Genomic DNA, 22,554 nt, shown 5'->3' with positions numbered 1-22,554 from the left:
ACTGTCTTTCGATTTCTTGTGAGTAGCAAACAGTTGATGGAATTTTTCAGCAGATAATCGGAAACGTCTCAGGAGGACCCCTTTTACATGTTGATAATCAGATGCTTTATCTTCAGGTTCCTGGGCGATGAGCGATGTTACACTACTCGGCAGGACTGTGATGAGGTGGGATACCCAAAATTCTTCAGAGACCTTCGTCAATTTGAGTTGCCGTTCAGCGAGAGATAGAAACAAGGATATGTCATCCTTTTGAATGTGGAAACTCTGGAGCAATTTATGAAGTTCAAATATACGTTCTGGTGACGTTGACACAGAGCTGGCACCGTTATAAGCTACTTCGGGTTGAAGTTTGAGTTTTTCAAGTCCGAATTGCATTTCCAACTTTCGGATTTCGATTTCCTTTTCCGCTTGAAGCGTGGCTTGTTCCCGTTGATCTTGGCGTTTAGAGTCCGAAATTCTCTCATCGATGACAGTTAGCAGGAATTCTTTCATAAAGTCCTCATCATAATCGTCGTGGTTGATTATTGCAGATTTTATCTGAATGACTGTCATGTCGGTTGACACTGCTACTCCCAATGCTTGAGCTAGAACGATGAGATCTTGCTTCTTTCCTTTTGCTAAATAAGCCATGTCACACTATATATAAATGAATGTTTCAATAACAATAAAAAAAATCTACACTTTTGAGACGTGCGGAACCACATAAAAAAAACGAACATTAAACATTTTCGCACTCGATGAACACTTTCGCGAATTTCGTTTCAGGTGGAAAACGAACATCGGATGAACATTTTCACACTTGACGAACACTTCTACGAATTTCGAAACAGCCGATGCGATGAATTCTTTTCAGGTTGAAAACGAACACGGATGAACATTCAAAACAACTGATGCCATGAGTTCTTTTCAGGTTGAAAACGAACATTCGTGACGAAAGTTTCACTTACCAGTTCGTAGGTACGTTCAGGCTGAATGCTGACGATTTCCCTCGAGTTGAAAAAAAACCGTCATATTTCACGTTGGGCATCAAATTGTAGCCTCGTAGGGTTGAAACCACTATATTTTTATTTTCAAGGGACTGAAAATTTACATCTGGGGGGAAAAAAATCCGGCTTACGACAACATACACACCGCGTGGGCGACATCACAATCACTTCATTCGAACCACTGTCGCACACGACTGCCACGAGAGCGAATCTCGGGCGCGCCACCTATATTCGTGAATACGTTCGGCCTTGACCGTCACAAAATTAAATTTTGAACCATAGTTGTGTTATGAAGTCCCAACTATAGTCGATCATATATTTCGTGTTATAAATCGCTTATGAACCATAGTTTAAAAAATCTACTTCAACCATATCATCAGGCCTGTCAATGAAAATACATTAAAAATGGTATATATATACAAAGGGCTGTTGAATAGTCGTTACTTGTTAACTAGGAGAAGACCCTTTAATTGCCTCTCATGAGGACTAGAAGGAATCGACTAGGAGTAGAGGCTCAAAGTCCAATCTGCACCTTCTCGTGGTGCAGCCTGTAAGTAGCCATGCTTAACACATGGTGAATGGATGCGTATGGGTTTCCTCCAACCCGCACTGGCCAGCGTGGAGGATTATGGTCAAAAACCCTCTAAAAAAGAAATATGAACTCTGTCAATAAACTAAGGCCCTCAGTCCCCAGCAGTCTGTGTACCTGGTTACGGCAGCAACCAGCAAGACATGAAGACAGAGGGTGCTAAGAATCTCTGGGTTGGACCAGGCTACCATAAGATGACCTTGGCCACGTATAACGGAAGATCTCTTTCTTCAGAAAATTGTTTGCAGGAGCTGGAAAAAGAACTAGAAAGAATAAATTGGGACATCTTAGGCGTCTGTGAAATAAGAAGAAAAGGAGAGGAGAAAATTGAACTTGCCAGTGGACATGTATTTTACTACAGAGGAACAGATAATGGAAGAACGAACCAGTGGAGTAGGATTTCTTATTCATAAAAAGTGGAAAGATCACATAGTTGAGTTAGATAGTACATCTGATAGAGTTGCAAAGCTAGTTATGCAAATATCAAGCAGATACCGGATACAGATTATACAAATCTATGCACCAACAACAAGCTACTATGAGGAAGAAGATTTTTATGAAGAACTAGATGAACTGCATAGTAAAGGAAACCATCATATCAAGATAGTAATGGGTGACTTCAATGCCAGAATTGGAAACAGAAGAAATGGTGAAAGCTCAGTTGGAAGTCATGGTTACGGTGTACGAAACAACAGAGGAAACCGACTCGTCGAATTTGCAAAGCGAGCAGTTATGCATCACGAATTCATTTTTTAAGAAAAAACCCCAAAGAAAGTGGACCTGGAGAAGCCCAACTGGAACAACTAGTGCGATCGACTACATCCTATCTAATAAGAAGCAAATGATCCAAGACTGCAGTGTTCTCAACAAATTCAATACAAGAAGTGATCATCGACTGGTTAGATGCAGAATAAGGCTTAACACTAGAATAGAAAGAGCAAAACTTATCAAAAATAGAAAAACTGTCATCGATATGGTAAAGCTTCAAGAACATCAATATAACTTCCAGTTAGAGCTGAAAAACCGATTTGATTTGCTGTATAACACAACTGAGGATTAACAAGATGTCACCATGATGAATAAAACATAAAACACTACCCTAAAAGAAGTAGCTGGAGAAAAAGAAATCAAACCGGTGAAGAAAATAACAGAAGAAACAAAGAAACCTATGAAAGACCGGAGAGAATTTGAGATTAAGAAGAATGATCCTAAATCAAAAGTGGAATATGCAGAACTTTGCAAGGCAGTACGAAAGCGGATTACAGAAGATGTCGGGAAGTTTAATTGCGATATTGTAAAGAAAGCATTGGAAGATAATAGGAGCTTAAAGTCAGCGAAACGAAAACTGTGTGTTGGGTGAAAGGAAATTTTGCACTTAAAAGAAAAGATGGAAATGAAATCATTAGTATTGTTGAGGAATTTTATAATACTCTATACAAACACGAAGAACAGGATCGGGACAGAGGAAAGGGAGCAGAAACAAAAGAAAATGAAGCCGAATTTATACAAGTAGCACCTGTGCTGAAAGAGGAAGTCTAATAGGCTATAAGATGTATGAAAAAAGGCAAATGACCAGGTGAAGATTGGATTTCAATAGACATTATTAAAGAAGCAGGAGAAGAATTTGCCAGTATGCTAGCTGCCTTGTTCACAAATTGTCTCACAAAATCGGATGTACCTGAAGATTGGAATAATGCAATGATGGTGATTCTTTACAAAAAGGGTGAAAAAGAGGATATCAAGAACTATCGACCAATCAGTCTCCTATCAGTAACTTATAAAATCTTCACCAAAGTACTGACATAGAGGCTTGAATCCAAATTGGACGAAGCTCAACCAAAAGAACAGGGAGGATTTCGGAGTGGATTTAGTACAATGAATCACATCCAAACAATCAGGGAACTTATAGAGAGACATATGGAATACGAATTACCATTGTGTATGGTCTTCATTGATTTTGAGAAAGCATTTGACTCTGTCTTCACATCTGCTGTTGTTAAAGCTCTAGATGTAATTGGCGTAGAGAAGACTTACATCAATATCAAGAAAATATATGACAAAGCAACTGCATTGATTCGTTTGGATAAAGGAAAAGCAAAAATTAAACTTGGAAAAGGAGTCAGACAGGGTGATACTATCTCACCAAAACTCTTTACTGCTGTTTTAGAAGAAGTATTCAGAAAACTGGATTGGGATAAAAAAGGAATTAAAATAAATGGAGAATTTCTCAACCATTTGCGTTTTGCAGACGACATTGTTGTTATCAGCAATAATCCAGACAAACTAGAAGAAAAGGATACAAGAATTGGCTATGGCAAGTCTTCAGGTGGGCTTGAAAATGAATCTGCAAAAGACTAAATGTCGAGGATCGACCACTTTCATGGTTCGTAACTATCAGTGAAAACAACTACAAAAACCGATCCAGAGTCAAAAACCGAATGGGAGCAATGTATATTTATTCAGTCTAAAAACAGGTATATATACACAAGGCTTGTGGGAAGAAAATAACGCCACTCTTGTGACGTAAAACTAAATTTGCATGAATCGACGAAAAAACACCAACACTAAAGTTATGTTCAACCTGTTAGCGTTGAAGAGGACAATCTTGCTCAACAACACAGAGATAGAAGTAGAAAGCTATGTATACCTGGGACAAGAAATCACCATGGATAAGGGAATCATTAATGAAATAAACAGAAGGATCAGGATTGGATGGAGCACTTTTGGCAAAAACTGCGTAATTCTGAAGAGTCACATGCCATTATGTCTGAAACGAAAAGTTTTTAACCAGTGTGTGCTACCAGCACTGACTTATGGAGCTGAAACATGGACACTCACAAGCAAGATGATACAAAGGCTACAGACAACGCAAAGGAGTATGGAAAGATGTATGTTAGACATCACAAGAAGAGACAGAAAATGAATCACTTGGATAAGGAACCACACAAAGGTATATGATATCATGGAAAGAATCAAACTTTTGAAATGGAAATGGGCTGGACATATTGCAAGAAGACAGGACAACAGATGGACCACAAGTATTCTAGAGTGGTACCCCCGTGGTGTTAAATGTCCGAGAAGGCGTCCTCACGCAAGATAGATTGACGAGATCAGGAAAGTGGCAAGAGTCAACTGGATGGTTAAGAGGCCTTTCACACAGAGCGGATGTGGGTCCGGAAGAAGTTTCAACAATTGGAATATACTGAGCCTTTCAGATGAGCCGAAATATCTCTCCACCTAGGAAATGTTCATGCAGGTCCGGACGTCGTCCACATGTGTCAAAACCTAAGTGCGGGCTCCGCATCCGCACATAGAAGTTTTGACAATAGGTTTATTCTGAGCTATTCACACGATGCGGATGCGGAGCGAATTCGTCCGCATCTTTGGCTACTTTTTAAAGATGATTTTGCACGGAATTTTTTAAATTATTTTGCCATAAATACCCTATAAACACCATATGAGGGTCCCTGTTCATCAAATATGATCTACCCACATACGTCTATCCCTTTGTTTCCTTCTGAGATTAAGATATAGCAACTTTAACTGCTTTTTGTCCATACGTTACAATTTTATACAATAAAACCTGTCAACAACGGCCACTGACGGGACCAAAATTATAAGCCGTTCTGTTCATTACGAATATTTAATTGACTACATGCTTTAATAACTTTTAAATTTAATTTAAAAATTTTAATTTTTTTGTTTTTAAATTTTTAAAATTTAAAAAATATAATTAAAATTTTTTTTTTTAATTTTTAATCTTTTAATTTTTTAAACTTAAAAAGAATACTTTTATTAAACAACGTTATCCACGTACGGCGTTCACTCAGGGCCGTATTAAGACGATTGCAGGCCCTAAGCACTTGAATAGTTTTGGTGCCCCCCGATACCTACAAGTATATTTTACTCTATAGGGCTTTTTGAAATTCAACCGCTAAGGGGAGTCATATTAATTTGGTCAGTATTTTTTTATTATAATGTAGGGATTCACCAAGAAGGGATTTTCCAAAATTCAGGGCCCTTAAGCAGTGGCGTAGCCAGGGGGGGAGCACAGGGAGCGATTGCTCCCCCAGTCAAAATTTTGCCTACATTGGCGCCTATTTTTCTAAATGACTTTTGATCTTTAAAAAATATTGACTTTTTCATTTTCCACCTTCATTGACTAAAATGATGAATAAGGAAAAAAAAAATCTACATTTATATTTGCGCCTCTTGCAGTTTCACAGTTATTGGGTTTGTACTAACCCTTAAGAGAAGAAAAAAAAAGTGGAGGTTTTTTCATTACCATTTTTGACAATTGCTCTCAAGCTCTTCCATCTGGAAGCATGTTCAGATCAGCCTCTGTTCCCCACCTTTATTAAAGGGCAGAATCTTGCCCGCTTCTAGCTCTAACTTTTTTCTCTTGCTATTGGTCGTTCTCGGTAGAGCTCCTAGAAATACCTTTCATACGTGTGAGGATATGGCGTTCATGTAATGCTCATTCTGTTCTGAAGGGCCACCACAAGCATTGACTAAGGCGCCTTTTGAAGAAATTAGGCATGGGAACCTATTGTGTACAGACCACTGAACATATAAAATAATGGCTAGGATTCAAGCTGCCAGAAATATCGCCTTTTCTTTGGGCGCCTTGGGTAGAGCTTGAGCTCCTAGAAATACCACTTCATGTATGGGGGAGGGGACTTAGCTAGATTCATAACGCCTAGAAATGCCACATTATCTGCAGGTGCCTTGGCAAAAGTTACTAGTTTGCATATAGGGCAGTGCCAAAGACTAAGAAAAGGTGGAAAACAGCTACGAGCTTTTGAGCCCTAAGAAACCCAAGATTTTGGGGCACAAAAGAGGGTTCTGGAAGAGTTTTCCTTAATGGTGGGTAAATAAAAACCTATAATTTTGGGTCAATAGCACTTTGATATGTAGAGAATGGGAGTGGAAATTATAGTCACTCTATATATATTTGTACAGCAATATATTGTGCTATATCATATGGTGATAGTGCATAGTTTTATGTTAAAATGTGACTTTTTCAGACACATAGTCTTTTTTCATGCCGTAGTTTCTCTTTCCTATGAATCACTGTTTGTTTCATCATTATGCATATAAAGCAGGGTGCCAAATCGGAGAAATTATTTCCTGGTTCCTGGAAAAGTTATGGCCGGTGTGACACGTATATCTCCCCTCCAATTAATCCCAGTATTTCTTAAACTTTTGGCACCTGTGCCCCCCCCCCCAACCTCATCATAATTTATCCGTGACTTCCCAGAATTGCCTGATGCAGGGGGTTCTCAAACTTTTTCCACCCGAGGTGTCCCTTTCCCCTATTCAATACTTATCCGCGAGCTCCGCCTGCTCCCTAAAGCTGTTTAACAAAAACTATTTTCGAAAAATCTTTGTCAGTGTCACCACTCCGTGGTGGCCCTGACGAAGATTGGAGGCGCACCAGGGCAGGGTTCATACAAAATTTTCAAAATGGAAAGTAAGGACTTTTTAAGGAGTTTCAAGCAGTTTTTAAGGAGTCATGGCAAACTTCATAACTTACAAGTTTCACAGCAAAAAAAAGGGCGGGGCACATATGTAAATTTATTTTTAATTTGCAAACAAACTTTCCCTCTTCTCAAAAATATAGACGCAGAAGTACTTCAAAAATTACAAGTTTTGATTTGTTACCCAGCATCATAAGAATTCATAAAATAATCAATCCACATACATGCTTTCTGTCGTCACTAAAGTATTCTAAAACTTTCAAGTTTCGGTCAAAAATATAACTCGTAACAGCATCACATGAATTATAAAAATTCTAAAAGTGATATTCATTTCCCCTCCAATTATTCAAAATAAAAACCACAGCCGACGAAGATTTTTCTTACAAAATTATTTATATTTGCAGCAACTCTAGGCACACACACTTCCAGCACAACTTCCTAGATAGTAAATTGCCCATAGATGGTAATAGACCTGAGTTGTGCTTGGTTTGAAAGAAAGAAAGACCCCTCCCCCCGGAAATCACTCACTCAAACAATCTGGGAATGTGCCGCGGGCCGCTCAATTGCAGTAAGAATTTGCCACGAGCGACTTGAGGCAGGCCACATTTAGGCCATGTATTGAGCACATGTATGCTTTAAAATAAGGGGCTGTTCAAGTATTACGACAGCAAATTTTCAGCAATTTTTGACTCGCCCCTCTTGTCAGAAAAAGTCAGCAAAACTCTCACCCTCCCCCTGTCAGCGCTCTGCCCCCTTCCTCCTAACGCTTATTGGTGGAATCTGAATTAGGGGCTTCCCCCCAGATGATCAAAAATTTATTCTTTTAATCCACAAAATATTTTTTAAAAGAATTGTAAAAATATTTTTTACAATTTCAAAACAATATCTTTATATGTTATTATAATCAATTTTTGTTAATTTCAATGCTATTTGAAGGCCAAGAACCCAAAATTGCGACCCTACCTCTCTAAGCCCTTGGTAACCCTTGACCCGCGGTAAACATTCGGCCTGTGCAGACCAAATGTGGCCCTGGCGTTATGATGTGGCCTGTCCCAAAATCTATTTTTGTAACAATGAACCAAGTGACACATTTAAAGATCGCTTAAGTGACTCGTGGCACAATTCCAGACCATTTAAGCGATCTGTGGCACATTAAGCGATCCCTTGAGTGACATGTGACAAAGTTTTAGAGCATTGGTCCTGCCACCAGTGCGGTTCTACATCACTCAAGTTATCTGCGGCACATTCCCAGATTACTTAAGTGATCTGCGGCATAATCACAGATCACTTATATGACGCTCGGCACAGCTCCAGAGCATTTGGATCCGCTAAGTATTTGCAGATCACTAGAGTGGCTCTGTAGGGGACTCAATAGGGAGAATGTTAGTTCAGGTGCCCACAAACTAGTGAAAAGTTTTACTCGTTTTTCGCGCACCGAGTAAGACGCCATTAAGAATATTTCATATTTTTTATAAAGGGTGGTTGATGACGTAAGAATCATCCACCCCCCCCCCCACCCTCCACGTCATCAAGTCAGCAAATCGAAAATCCCCCATCCATGCTGACATAATACTTGAATGACCCCTAACATAAAGATACCCGGAAGTTATTTTCTGAAGGTTAAAAAAAGTGGGTTCAGCTATAGCGGCTGATCGGCTCCCCCCCCCCCCCTCCTGTAAAACCAGATGTGGCTCGGGCTGTCACTTTTAAATGCTGAGTTTTACTAGTAGGTATTCTCTGTCACGTGCAACATGAATCACCCAGCGCGACACGCCGTCTATTCATCAATATGAAAAGCAGTACGACTGTTTTCCTACAGAGCGCAATACATCGGACGTGATTGGCAGACTGCTTCTGGAGGAATTAAGCGTCGTGTGAAGCGCGTTTCAGCGATCTTCCCTTCATTTTCGTGTTGTGTCTCTTTCCTTTAAACCGGAGCATGCAGCCGATAGAGTATATGACGCCAGGGCCATATACTATATAGCCGTCCTGAGCCGATGCGCCACGCTTGGAAAAGGCAAATGCGTAACGTCATTATGTAAATCATTTCTGCCGAAACGAAATGATCCAGTTGGGTTCACGCGGCGCAAAAAGCCTACTCCTAGGAAAACCTGGCTTCAGGGATGAACGCTCGTTACGGGATCCCAGGAGAGATAAACCCATTCTCAATCTCTTGTGTGTGGATAGAGCCTGTTCCTCTTTTTTTTTGCCTTTTTATTTACGGCAACCAATCTGCGAAACAGATTCGCTTTCCCCACTGGACTTCAGTTTTTAGCACTTTAAGGCGCGGCAGTGAAAAGATACGTTTGTCATCGTCCCTTACTCCAGTGGAACTGAAATTTTTTTTCCTTTCTTCTTTTTCAGTAGCGAGTTGTAATGTGAATAAAACACGTCAAAAAAACTGCGGAAAGCAGTGACATTGCGGTTTCTCGGAATTTTCGTAGTGAGATATTGGCTGTAAGCAAATGGGAAGGAGGGATAAAATAGGAATAGGAGAGAATTGCAGTAAAAAAAAAGACGATTGCGACGAAAGTAGGAAAAATAGGAAAGGTCTGCACTCAGTATACTGCGTAATATAGGAGGTTCGAGACATCGTTTCGCCGCATAAGTAAAAACTTAAAATACTTTCTCACCACTGGGCATGGGGGAATTTTCGGCTACTGGTTCAGCGGAGTGATGTCGTTCTACGGACCATCGATTTCCAACGATGACCAGTTTGCGACATAGGCAGGAAAACACGTCAAAACTAGCGATTCGGTAAAAAATCATATTTTTAGAAGCAAAAGCGTATAATCGTATTAATTTACTAAATACGACAAAATCGTAACGGTTGGCAGGTATGCACAACCATTGGATGTTCCAATCCCATCCCCTGCTTTCACATTTCCTATTACAAAGGGAGAGAGCGTTTTTTTTCTTCTCTTTTCTTCCTCTTTATATTCGGGGGAAGCTTCCTCTTATTTTTCTAGGCAATGCTATTCATCACCATGGGGAATGCCTATTCTAAGAAAGATCATCCCTTCAGAGAAAAAAAAAAGGACTTTTTCAGGCGTGGCTGCAAAAAGTAAGGAGTTATGAAGAGGGAAATGAAAAGTTAGGAGTTTTTAACGAGTTTGTAAAGATGTGCGAACCCTGCAGGGTGTCGCGGTGCACAGTTGGAGAACCTCCTGGTCTAATGTAAAAAGAAAACCCACCACAAAGAACTGAATAAGCACGCTGTTGAGACGTCCCTCAAAAAAAGGGTGGCGATGAGCCATGAGCACACGCACTTTGAGAATCCGTTGAATATTTCTGAAATAAAATAATAAAAATGCACTATATATATATATACTCGTCGCTTTTTAAAGCAGAATTCCGGATGTTATTTGTTTCGTTATTTCCCACAACAACACATTGGTGGTCTACACAGGGCCGAGCATCAAAAGGCCTTTTCTGAGGCCCTCTACCTGTTCAGAAATGCCTGTCTAACAGTTCACTCTCGAAAATTTTAACTGGATCTCATCTTCATGAAGTCCTCTTGCACTTGTGGCACCTGGACCGGGCCTGGAATTGTCCATGTATTACAAGGAAAGTTTAAAAGTAACTGAAGATACATACGTATACTATTTCAGAGAAAAACAAAAAGTGTCCACGAACCGTTGAGTCTACTCTTAAAAGATTATCTGGTGTTTTTCAATTAGCACTTATCTCCCAGGGCTTACAATACTTTCCAATATGAACTATGGTGTCGTGAGGTTTGCCAGAATTTACCCAAATGCCCTCTGGTCAAATTAAGAGGGAGAAAAATCCAAGAACTTATTAGTCCGGAGGGTTCTCAAACTGTGCATCACCAACCTTTGTCGGGAGCACCGCAGAGCATCCCGAAGGTTTTTCAAAGAGATTCTTCGTTAAACTGCTCTGGGCAGCCGCGGGCAAGCATTGATTTAAGTAACGGTGCATCGTGGATGGAAAAAGTTAGAGAGCCCCCCCCCCCCCCCCCCCGCGCTAGTCAGTACCGTTCATCACTCATATATTTTCAATCTTCTCTGATTTGTTATAAAACACATCACATGAATTTATTATACTAGAAATAAATATACATATACTAGGCACAATGCCTTTTTAAGTTTTTCTAGTTCGAGCAGAGAGAACTCCCCTTTAAATAGCATCTTCAAAGGAAGCCGGTAGATAATAAAACATTAAAAAAAATATTTCAATCACATACACCTGCCACTTTCACTTCGATTCGAAAGATGAGCAGTGGCATTACAAACACACCTAAGAGAGATACTTAACACTAGAACTGCGGAGTGGGTCAATTTGACCCAAATCAAACTTCGTTTTCATTTATCTCGAAAACTTATTAGCAAATGTTAAACAAATTTCGTGACTTTTCATGATATGATATAAATATTAATTCACGAAAATTTTATTATCTTCACATTTCGTGTTTCTGAGTTATAAGCACTTACACCTAGAACCGCGGTTTGGGTCATTTTACCCAACGTACTATTCTATAAGAAAAGGGGGGAGTAGAATTTTCTTGGAAGTGGTTACCCTTTCTAAAAAGTATTTCTAAATGAAAATAGTGAAGAATAAAGGTCTTTCAAGGTCAAAGCCAATACATTGTCAGAGCAGATTATCTTTTCTTTAATGGAGGAATGGTACACACACACAAGTAGAGCTAAATATTTTTTTTCCTTTGTAAACTTGAATACCAGGAATTCTGACGGGACTCAAAAAAGATTTTGGGAGTGTAAAAGTTTAACTATAGAAAAAACTTGTAGTTGAAATTTCTGGAGGCAAACGATGCCACAGAAAAAGAATAAAATTCTGGCCTGCACCAAATACGTTTTTTCCAAATCTCGGGAAGTATTAGCATCCAACGAATCTCTCTTTCAGAGCATATAGTGATGCAACTGATCAAGCCATTTGAGAGCAAGGGCAGAAATGCCTCGACAGACACTTTTTTCACTACACTGAAGCTGGCTCAAATACTAAAAGCCAAAAAATACGAGCTTAGTAGAGACGGTGAGACGAAATCGAAGAGCAATATTATCTGACGCAATAAAGATAGTGAAACAACAGTTGTATGGAACAATGATGCCACAATGACAATTTATCAAGGGAAGAACATTATAAACTTTTCATTATTCAGCACGCTTCATCTGGCAGTCGATATTTGCAGTAGTAGTCCCAAAAAGCTTCCACACACATAGAAACTACACTCATGTCCATAAATTAAGGATAATGCCAGCTCCGGCAAATAAAGGTTCAGAAACAAAACAAACGTTACTTATTCATAAAGCCCATTTATTAAACAAAAGATAAAGAACAAAAACGATGGTGTATGTATGATACCATTCATAAAAACTACGATTTTTGCTCCCTGGAGCAATTGTAAAAAATATCTCCTTCACAAAAACTTACTACTACATGGTTGGTATGATGGTTAATACATTGTATGTCTCCCATGCGATGAAATACAGTCCGTACAACGCCTAGGCATGCTGAGTATCAAATTATCGATCTGATCTTCGGGAAGATCACTCCACTCAGCAAGCAATGCTCTCCGAAGTTCCGGTACACATGTAGGAGGTGGTTGACGGGCTGCAACTCGTCGGCCAAGCATGTCCCACACATGCTCTATCGGATTCAAGTCAGGTGAGAATGCTGGCTATTCCATACGGGTTATATCCTCAGATTCAAGGCATTCATTTACGATGTTTGCTCGGTAAGGACGGCGTTGTCATCCATAAACACAAATTCTGCACCCATGGCACCCCTAAACAAACGTACATGTTGTTCCAGAATGATGTCCCGATAAATTTGGGCTTTCATGGTTCCGGTTTGAACATGCAGATCTATTCTGGAACCCAGTATAATTCCACCCCAAACGAGCAATGCTGCACCACCGTATGCAGGTGGTGCAGCATGCAGGTGGTATACCCGTGGCTGCAGATAGCTGACGAGACAGGTCGGATGCTGTGCTCCGTCTGCTTCTTTTGGCAGTTACTGCCAAATACCGGTCTTCATTCGGCGTTGTAACTCGGGGGCGACCTGTACTGTAACGTCTACTGACATTTCCGTTATCTTGGAATCGCTGCCAAAGCCTAGAGATGACACTTTGGGCAATTCCAAGTTCCTCGGATACTTCCATCTGAGTACGCCCACATTCCAGGCGGCCGATAATTCTACGACATAAAAAATCATCCACATGCGTCCTCTGTGTCATAACTATTCGTTTATGGCACTGAGCGCCTTACAGAACTCTTGTGAACAATTTTACTTCTTTGCCCCCATTCCTTATATACCCCCATCTTACACTCTCGTCATTGTGATGTACTATCGGCATCATCTGGTGGCTTCCTGAAATTTGCAAATAATTCTTGCAGATGTGTGTGATAATTCTACAGGTGAAATTTTAACTTTAGATTTCGATTTCCGTGTGATTCTGAATTATCCTTAATTTATGGACATGAGTGTATTTCACACTACAATTCAAAAGTATAACGATCACTGTTGTAGCGATCAAATGCCCAGAAAATATTCGTGGAAGATGGCATTATAGACGTTTTCTACAACATCCTGGATCTCACTATAAAAAATTCCTGTATTTTGTAGAGCAGTACAGAAGGCCAGAACTATTTTTCGAAAGCAGTTCGTCTAAAATCTTATTGAAGAGCTGCATTCATCATACGCATTGCCCTTGCGCAATAGGAAACGTTCGTGCGCTCTTGATCATGTAACTGTTCATGAGCGATCAAAATAATAAGAGTAATAAATAAAAATAAACGAGTCTGATGTCAGATAACATAAAATTGTGGAAACAAAACTGTTAATTTTTACATGGGTTGTAGAACTTCAACCTGCGATGAATGTGCAAGAATAATGAAAAAAGAAATTGCTCAATCATCATAAATTCCACTTATCAGTAAGAAATCAATACTTATTTGACAGTATCATATTATAGACTTTCTCATACTTAATTTGACGTGATTATTTTACATCTCTGTCATATTATGGGATAACTGAAAAATGTTTTTGGACTGAATATAGTAAATAATGTATACTAAATCTTATTTTTACAGAATTACATAATTTTTTAGCTAATTTCGAAGCTCATTTTATATTCATAAACAAATATAATTTTCCATTATGAATATGTAATTGAACAACATTGAATAAGAGTAGGGGGGAAAATCCCAGGAATCGATAATAAATTTCTGTTTTCGCTATGAAACACTGTTTTTCACAGTGTGGGTCAATTTGACCTAGTCCGCGGTTTTAGGTATACCGAAAGTGCAGCGGTTCTAGTGTTAAATAGATTACGGACACATATGACAATTTCTGGCGCACACTAATTTGTTTGAAGCAGTGGTTCCTAAACCTTTTTGGATACAGGCCACCCTCTGCTTGTGCGCATGCAATCTAGTAGTATGTGATAACCACTGCGATCGTGTGGGCATCATGATGGATTCATCCCGGTTTGAACCCCACTAGTGGCACAGTGGCGGTTGACTGAGAAACGAGTCTTTTTTTAAAAAAATTCTAGGTTTGAATGCTAACCGATCTTTCGTTTGGGAAGCCTTCCCGTAGGCTTTTACCGTGATATTTACATAACGTGAAACTTCAGGCATCTGATAGACAGATATCAGAACTTCTCAAACTGAAACCATACAGAATTATGACATCATATATACGTTATGGTCCCGTATAATATAAGAAAGAACTTTCCAGCATGAATTGATTTGTTAGAAATTCCATAAGAGTCTTGGAAGTACATGCACGATTGAGTAGAAGTACTGTACATGTGATACATGCTTACGATAAGAGTGAAACATGATAAAAGAAATTAAATAGAAAAGCATGAAGATTTATCTGTACTTTCATATCTTGGAATAATTTTAGAGAAAGAGAGAGAGAGAAAAATATTTTTTCTCCTTTTTATATATATATATTTTTTATTTTGTCCTTATCATTTTTTATATTTTAATCTAAATTTTTTTCCCAACTACCTTTTAGGGTGACTTACCAGTTGTTTTGGTGTTTGCATTTGTATACGTACACAAAACATAAAATGGAATTTAAAATTAATTAAAAAATTAAAATAAATTAATCAATTGAAAGGTAATTAATTTAATTTGAAAAATAACATCAACTGAAAACAAAATAAATTTGATTTTTTTAAATTGGGAAATTTAAAGTTCTTTCCACTAATGCATTTCAAGTTTGGACCTTAAGCACAAACGAAAAAATGGCACCTTTCACAATTTCGCTCCCCCATGGACCAAAACCTTGCTACGCCACTGCCCTTAGGGAGGGGGGGTTCAGAGGTTATATGGAGCAATCATCACTGAGCCAAAATCGCTGAAGGCATAAATATAAAATATAGTCAATATTGTATTTTATAATGTAAATACCCACTAAGACAGGATTTCTGAAAATTCATCCCCCAAGGGGGTCATGAGGGGTTCAAATGTGACATGGGGAATCATCGACGAGTGATTTTCAGACTACCAAAAAAACTTAAAAATTATGGTCTATAAAAATGGTTGGACCATAGTTGAAAACAGAAAGTACAATTTTCTATTATTTTTCCTATAATTATTTTTTAAGCATGCAACAGTAAAAATGTTTATTAAACATATGTAAATACTAAATTAACTGTAATACAGAACATCAATAGCGCAGAACAGCGTGTTGTAGTAACTTGTAGCAGAGAAAGTTTGCAGCTGACAAGATAACTTGAAAAACATAATCCCCAATAAACAGCTGATTCATGGGAAAGTATCAGAGAGAGGGCGTCTCCTAACCACATCTCCATATTACGCTATCAATGCTTTTTGCTTTAGTAATTAAATAGTTCACTAGATGTTGTTAGCATTTCGATTATCGATGTTTTAGTGAGCACGGGAGTTTGGACCATAACTGTGAAATTACGGTATATATTTTAATACTGTAAGATATAAAATATTGTAATTAATAAATCATGAACCTTATCACTTTTGTGATAAGAAAACTTTAAATTGCACTCTAAAATAAGTAATAATCTACTTTTTAGAAGAAATTTAAATTTACAAACAATTTGTCCCATCGTTCCTCCTATATGGGAAGAGTGGGACAATAACTAAAAATTTCATTAAAATTGAACCAGGGTTGATAAAAATTTAAAAAATCAGATTTTTTACTTTTTTTAATTTTCACCTTAATATATCAACTTATGTAGAATAAAACAATTTAATTTTTATTTCATTAACAGTTAGTGGTTTAAATATTCTCTTTAAAAATATGACTGAGAACAATGTTAAATTCTAATGATAAGCATACAAATTTTTCCGACAATATTCAACTTGATAAATGATAAAATAAATGCATAGTCATGTGCATAGAACAGGCATTTATTTATACACAGAGGGAAAATTGTTATAAAATTTGTTAATTTTATCCTTTATTAAGTCCATGGTTTATTTTAAAAAAAATCACTATTTTAAAAAAAAAGAAGATAAATTCGATTTTTCTTATTTGAATCAGATTTTTTTAAATTTAAATTCTATATTTACTTATTTTTTAATTCGAAGTTTAAAATGCTAACTTATTAGTGATATTAAATAGTTTTCATATAACAGTTTTAGTTCTCATTTATTTAACTTGCAGACTATATTAAACTCTTGAGATCTTGCTTTTAAAAATTCCCATTAGCATAATAAACTACTAAAAATCCCATTTATCACACCAATGTCAACTAAGAACAAATCATGCTACGTTTAAAACAGAATTGAAATTTGTACTTGATAAAAAAATTCAAACGCAGTCATATATGCAATTAACATTCATTAATTTAATGAACTTAAATATTCTGGAGAAAAATATTTATAAAATATCACTGTAATACCATAAACTTTGAAAGAAAAAAAACATCATGAATGAACAAAAGTTTATTAGGAGCTATGAAAAACTTCTCTTATGTTGTAACATGATATCAAAAAAACATGAAGGGGAAAAATCAGAGTTGTGAATTTTTTTGATTACTACTTTTGAAAAGAAACATATCTTATTTCCCAACTGTGACAATTTATCCCCACAGATAGTGAGTGTACTATTGCCTACTTCTAAAAAAGCATATGGCAAATTCCATTTCAAGGATAAAAATCTTTCCATACAGTTAAAACTTTTTTTAATGACTTTACTTTCTCAATCAGAAAGTTTTTGGAAGAGACTCTAGACACCCCTTTTTGTAAAATCTCCAATTTTCTGAGAAAAACTGAAGTAATTCTAAGAACCTAAATCTTAACTAAAAAAATCTATCGCATTTATTTAAATATTGATTAATGTGCAAAATATTTAAAATATGAATCTTAATATCTCTTATTTACTTTACATCATAAAAATTGAAAAAAAAATCATAATATTCAAAAAAAAATTTTTGAATTATCAAAAGTATCCGATTTAAATCAGCGATTGTTTTTACACTGAAGTGGAATAAATTTGAACCACATTTATAATTGAAATAACTATTCAAATCATAAACACAATATTAATAAAGCTTTGAAAAATCATATTCCTACGATTAGATTTAAATAAAATAATGATTCTATATATAAAAAGTTAGAAAGGAAAAAATCATCTCTTCAAAAACAAAAAAAAAAAAAATTACTACATATTTATAAAAAACAATGAAAGAATCTGAATAAAAGACGAATGCCTCTAAATACAAGAAAGTTATTTAATTTTAACATTATCAAATATTTTCAAACTAACAATCCACTCAAACTAATTAAATTCAGGCTGTATCAAAGCATAAAAAAGTCTCAAATACAAAGCACAGTTTTCAGGCTGAATGTCAATTTCTCAATATATTTAAGAGATGTTCTATTTCCCATCAAAGTTGCATTCAAAAAGTTATAAAACCGAAAAGTTATTGCATAAATGAAATTTATTTACTTTTGAATAGGGAAAATTATTTTTTCAATTTATAATAAGGTTAATCTTCTTTGTCCAAACTTTATTAGCAATAAATGTTAAGCATTGAACGCTTTAAACACAGGAAGAAACAGGAGCAAACTAAGTAATTTATTTATGCACGAAAGCAACTGTCCTACACCTCCCTTCTCTCCAGTGCCGCAACTGGGAGGGCAGGCAGGTCTGGTGCCTCGGGCGCTGGACGAGAAGGGACGCCGAATTCACCCTTCAACTGCTTCTTCTACATACAAAGGGCGCCAAAATTTCCGCATGCCCCGGGCGACAAAGTATGCAGTTGTGACCCTGCTACTATCACCTACACACAGTTTTTTGCCACAGTAAGCAAGTGTTAGTCAATACAGCTTGTTAATTTCGTTTATAACAGCTCATTCACTTGACCCAACATAAGTAATCACAACAAACATAATTCAAACACAGTGCTTGATGTGGTTTTTAATAGATTGATAAGTGAATTGAATTCAAGTTATTTTGAGGATGAAAATAGCTATAAGAAACTGTTTTATCGTAAAATATAATATACTTACATCTCGAAATTGTACCAGACCCAACTCTCCTAATTCTGATACACATGCATAAGCTGATTCGGATTGTAAAAACAATTGACATAGTGTCATTTCTTCACTCCTAAATAAATTCATTTTTGCGTAATTGATTGAGTGAGATTATTTTTGTGATTCTAAAACGGGAAATATTACAATTATTTCATAAAAGGTGTGATTCGACTATGCAATATTGAACAACGATCTTCGGATCATCGTTTAAAAACCAAATATATCTGTCACTATCCGATACGACCGAGACCTACTATCGATCAATAATGGGAGAAAAAAAAATACGTATTCCTTAAGAGATTCGCGGATGAATTTTCAAAGAGACCTTGCGATTGGTTGATGTCCACTCATCAGAGAATATTATCAAATCAAAAACAACATTTTATTTGATAGAGTGAAATAGAATTTTTGAATTGCGTATTTCATTGGCTCAAGCAAGCCGGGGGGGGTAACCATATCACTGGAATGAACATGTAAACCATATTTTTCGGACATTCCCGTACAAAGCCGCTTGAAAGATTACTCTTAATGAAACTTAGTTCCCATATTTTCACACAATTTTTGTCATACTGGCTCACTGGGCTATAAGGAAAATGGAGTGACCTCCCTACGCGACCGCATCACACCATTTTGGAACGAAGTACGCAATACATTCCCTGAACGTGTTAATGCAATGGCATTACAAAATACGAGAACTATGCATTCCCGTTCTTTTTTCACATTGCGACAATAATTATGCATTCTTCGTCTTAAAAAAATTTATAAAAATAAATACATACTTTCGTTCAAGAAAAATACTCTTTTTTTTAAAAAACTTGAACACGGAACTTTTTTTTAAATAAAAAACAATAGCATACATTTCTAACATCCTATTTTTCATATTGGTGAAGGCTTGCACTTCGAAAATTCAAAGCAGTGAATATTTCCGCGAATTAACTGCTCAAAAAGAACTTTCAATGCAAGAAATGAAATAAAAATGAGAAAAAAAAAATTTGTAATGAATTTTTTTTCCCAACATTATGTATACACACAAGTTTTTCAACAATTTACAAACAGGTCCGGAGAGCATAATTTGGAATATTACAATCACAATTAACAAGAGCACTTATATGTTTGCTATCAAATAATTATTTAGTTACAATGCAAACTTTTGTCTAGTACTTTATACAGAAAAACTCTAAATTTGAATGGATTCCTTTTTCCTCCAACATATGCAATTATTCACAGCATATAAGAACTTCTTTAACATTTTAATTAGATTTTTTTTTTTCTTCATGACTCTACAGCTGTCATGTTTTCTCACATTTCAAGGATACAAGAACCTAAAAATGTTTCCTCTGATTATTTGTAATATTACATACTTTGCAATATTACATACATAGCTCAACAGTAATCACCACATTAAGGAAGATGACCAGGCGGTAGCCCAATAAAGGATATTTCACAGACGATAGATTAGAATTTAAATGAACTTGGAACTATGCAAAAAAACTGTATTAAACAGGCATTTTCACAATTATTTTATATATTATTTTATTAATTATTTTCCCAAAATTAATTTTACTATAAATAGAAATGTTTAGGTCGTTTCTTTGATTTATACGGCATAATTATAGTTATTCAAGGCATTTTCAGTTTTTTTAGGACATAAATGCATTTTTTTATGGAGCATATTTTGACAGTTTGTCTGTCATGAAAATTCTAACCCAAATAGCAATAAGCAATTTCTACACGATTTCGAAAAAATATTTATGAAGTTTATAATCCATACGAAATTATTTTATTTTGAATTATGCTCATTAAACAAAAATTGAATGAGAAATGAAAACTACATGCGTTTAATTTCACATTTGTGATATAAAAATCAATGCATCTTTTAATATAAAACCACGTGCACTTACCTATGAAACCGAAGTTTGTATTTCCCCATCTTCCTTTAACTTTCCCCATCGGTTCGCGCAATTATAGGCAGAACACGATATCACCATTTGTGTATGTGCAGATGGACAGCTATACTAATGAAACAATATGAAAACAATGGAAAAAAATACTAAAGATGGAAGTTACCCCATAGTTTACATGTGATTCCCAACGTGGGCGTTAACTCCCCCTGGGGGGCGATGGAATGTTCCAGGGGGAGTAGAAGCTAGGGGGGTAGAAGCGGGAAGGGGGTGTAGCATAGGATTCTATGGGTTAGATTGCGTTGGGGGGGCGCTGAGAGAAAAAATATTCTGAAGAAGTGGGCGGTGGGACAAAAAAGGTTGGGAAACTATGGTTTACATGCTGAAATCGGCAATGTTTTGCCTATTTCGCTCTGTCACGCCCGTTTTTGTATTCCTCCGCGTCGGCTCGCGCACATCCTTGTTATTGTATAGGGAGTCTTCACTCCAGTTTCTATATAGCTCAGTGTACTGCCTTTAGGGCTCCTTGAAATTTAGTCCTCTCTCTCCAGACCAACTGTGACCCCCGCTCTGTCCCCTAAGGAGATATAAGCTGGTTCGTCTCAGGAGACGTGGTGAAATCTAGTCCACTTGAATCCACTATCTTTAGAACTCCAAGGAAATCCCAAACCGGCTCATTCGTCATATTTGTGCGAAGTGTGACGTCAGTATCAACGCTACAGCTAATAGCTGTTGCCTATGCCGTTTTTTTAACCCTTCCCGTTCTTTTTATACTCCTGTTTATTGTCTTTTTTTCCTCCATATATAATAGTATATGATGTATTATATGATAGAAATATATATTATATATATATATCTTTCTATCATATATTCATAAGAGAGAGAAAGAGAATAAATATGGAATATGAGGAATAGAGAAGGTGAGTGTGAAAGTGAAATCTAACTGCCATTAATATTTTTTTGCCCTTCTAATTTCTAACGTGAATGAGGATACCAGTTTTGTTAAGGAAATAATTTTTTTGTCGAAAGGGAGTTAAGGATTAGACGTCACTTTGAACAGAAAACTGGTTTAGACGCTCTAAGATGAAGGGCGATGAGTCAATAGCACACTAGAAATATCTTTAGTAGTGTGGTGTTGAATGAGTCCATTCGGCATATTCCAGGCACCATAACCAATTTTTGGTGAAGTGCGATGTCAGTATTGTCGACAATAACCAATTGCTGTTCCTTTTCTTGCCTTTTTAAACGAGATGTCTCTTTGAACAGAAAACTGGTTTTGGCACTTCAAGATGGAGGACGATGAATACGTCCGCTTCTCTACAGGCGCCTTAACCAACTTTTTTTTGCCATTTTTTCCAGCGTCTTTTAAAACAAACCTGTTCGAATTTTTGTTTTCTTTATTAAAATCAAGAACAAAAATTATTTCCCCAACTTAAAAATTATATTATGATAATTATGACGAAAAATATGAATGTTCATCCCCATATTTGTTATGTATGTTAAAAATATATAAAAAGCATTTATCACGTAGAATTCATTTTAATTCACTGCAATTTACAGTAGTGCTTCTCGTGCTTGGCAATATTCGGTGATTTTTAGGAATAATTAGCAATCTTGCTTACCTTTGGCAACATTTTTGGCAATGATTGGCGATTTTGTGTATTTGGGATATTGATTTGCAGTATTTTTTTCTTTTTTTTTTTGAGGAAATATGGTCAGCCTACACATCACTGCGGCGACCGTATCTTACTGGACATTCCCATTTTTTCCGGTAATTTTGGAAATCCCGACCTCTTCCAAAAAAAATTTACTGTTTCTCACCATATTTTCAATGAAGCTTACGTTAATTTTGTATTTTACTAAAATCGAGGATTATATATATATATATATAATTATTCACAACATGCAAATTATTTTATGATAATTATGATCATGGAGGAAGAAATCTAAATACTATGAATAAAGCTAATAATACTACTAGAATTCTAGAATCAGATCAGGGCCATAGCCAGAATTTCTTTCGGAGAAGGACAACTGGTACTTCAATTAGACGATGAACCAAAGTGATAGAACAATGGACTTAAC

At 36.5% G+C, this 22,554-nt stretch overlaps 1 protein-coding gene across 4 annotated transcripts in view; it reads right to left on the bottom strand.

The window, feature by feature from the left end:
• Positions 1 to 18,833, bottom strand: part of Vha100-1 (V-type ATPase subunit a family protein Vha100-1) — a 167,005-nt gene extending 148,172 nt beyond the window's left edge. For 3 of the 4 annotated variants that reach the window (XM_089253436.1, XM_089253438.1, XM_089253439.1), the window contains exon 1: positions 18,542 to 18,810. In XM_089253436.1, coding sequence (XP_089109562.1) covers positions 18,542 to 18,655 — 114 coding nt within the window. In that variant the 5' untranslated portion in view covers positions 18,656 to 18,810. Of the gene's footprint in view, positions 1 to 18,541 lie in introns of all 4 variants that reach the window. The other variant, XM_089253437.1, reaches the window with a different exon arrangement.
• Between the last annotated feature and the right edge of the window lie 3,721 nt (positions 18,834 to 22,554).

The sequence above is a fragment of the Pholcus phalangioides genome, unplaced genomic scaffold (genome assembly GCF_987345545.1).
Source record: "Pholcus phalangioides strain wild (caught in Gottingen) unplaced genomic scaffold, Ppha-v1.0 ptg000039l_1, whole genome shotgun sequence".
Taxonomy (NCBI): Eukaryota; Metazoa; Arthropoda; class Arachnida; order Araneae; family Pholcidae; genus Pholcus; species Pholcus phalangioides.
Note: the sequence above shows the minus strand (reverse complement) of the source record. Positions and strands in the feature narration are given on the sequence as shown.